General features: G+C 53.7%; 1 protein-coding gene across 1 annotated transcript in view; it reads left to right on the top strand.

Moving 5' to 3' along the window:
- Nucleotides 1–1,453, top strand: part of MTSS1L (MTSS1L, I-BAR domain containing) — a 40,644-nt gene that overhangs the window by 36,269 nt on the left and 2,922 nt on the right. Inside the window, 2 exon segments of the mRNA XM_018574146.1 lie at nucleotides 8–29; nucleotides 985–1,146. Of these exon segments, the coding sequence (XP_018429648.1) occupies nucleotides 8–29; nucleotides 985–1,146 (184 nt within the window).

Below are 1,453 nucleotides of genomic sequence, written 5' to 3'. Positions count from 1 at the left end.
GGGTCAGTGAGTGCAGCTCCCCCACCTCGGTAAGTGGCTCTGTTGTCTGATTGGGGGGGCGGGTCAATCTGTCCAATCTGGGGGGGTCACCGGGTTACAGGTCAGGGGTCAGGGGATCCACAATGGGGGCCAGCTGTCATTTATTGGAGCATTGACCATCCATGTCCTGAATGCAAACTGTGCAGGAACCTAAATGTGCCTATGTGTGACCTTGTATCAGCCTCCTGCAGCCCCTGTACAGCAGAGCTCACACTGGGGGAGGGAGAAGCAGCACGAGGAGCCAGCTGTGCTGCAGTGCTAACAAGGAGCGTGCTGATAGGAGGAGAGAAGAAGACTAACAACACCCTCTGCTCATGACATTGGCTGATCTTTGCCTGCAAGTGCCTTAAAATCTATTTCTCTCAGTAAAATGCTGCTTCCCACCCTCCCTCTCCAGTGCTCTGGGCCGGCAGAGCTGAGTAACAGCCACACCCCTCATCACAGCCACACCCCTCATCACAGCCACACCTCTCATCACAGCCACACCTCTCATCACAGCCACACCCCTCTTCACAGCCATACCCCTCATCACAGCCACACCTCTCATCACAGCTACACCCCTCATCACAGCCACACCCCTCATCACAGCCACACCTCTCATCACAGCCACACCCCTCTTCACAGCCACACCCCTCATCACAGTCACACCTCTCATCACAGGTGTCCTTACACAGATTTGTATTGCAAAGAAAGGGGGGGTGTCTAGCCAGAGAGGGGGCGTGTCAGACCAAGTCTGTTAGTAAGTGCTGATTACTGAGTGCACTGGGTCTAATTCCGGGTGTATTTGGACACACCCCACGTGAAAGTGGCGGTAATAGCAGGAAAATTGAGGTGGTGCGTACACGCTGATCTGATGGTTTATCTATTTCTGAGACTTCATTTGAGTGTTTTAAAAAAATCTCACCCTGGTATTCCCCAATCACCAATAATCAATCTCTGTTACAGGATTGGTCGCGCTCCGGCCAATATGAAACCCCGCCCGCCAGTTCAATGCAGCGCAGGAAGGATCGCGTGGAACACCTCCGGGAGGCAGAGCTCGGTCCCTGCTATCAGAGTATGGAGGACCCTTACCGCCCCCGGATGTCCCCCGCTGTCATCGCGGCTAAGGTGGGCTTCGGATGCAACAAGCATGATCTATGGCCAGACTGAGACCAAGGGGGGGGGGGATCAGAACACTGACATATAGCAATGGTGGGCTTCATTTACTGAGCCCTCCATTTCCCACAACCAATCAGGATCTAATGCTCGATGTCCCAGATCCCTTTCCAGGGCAGATCTGAATCTGATTGGCGGCCGTGATACATCAGACTGACCCGATCTCCCCTCTATGTCAGTACATCTGCTTAGTATGTAACGCCAATGGTGGGGTGCCTGGTGGGGCCCATGGCCATAGTTTTTATGGGGGATTTTTAAC

Source organism: Nanorana parkeri, unplaced genomic scaffold (assembly GCF_000935625.1).
Source record: "Nanorana parkeri isolate BGI_ZX_2015 unplaced genomic scaffold, ASM93562v1 scaffold2766, whole genome shotgun sequence".
NCBI lineage: Eukaryota > Metazoa > Chordata > Amphibia > Anura > Dicroglossidae > Nanorana > Nanorana parkeri.
This window is presented reverse-complemented; position numbering and strand designations above follow the sequence as displayed.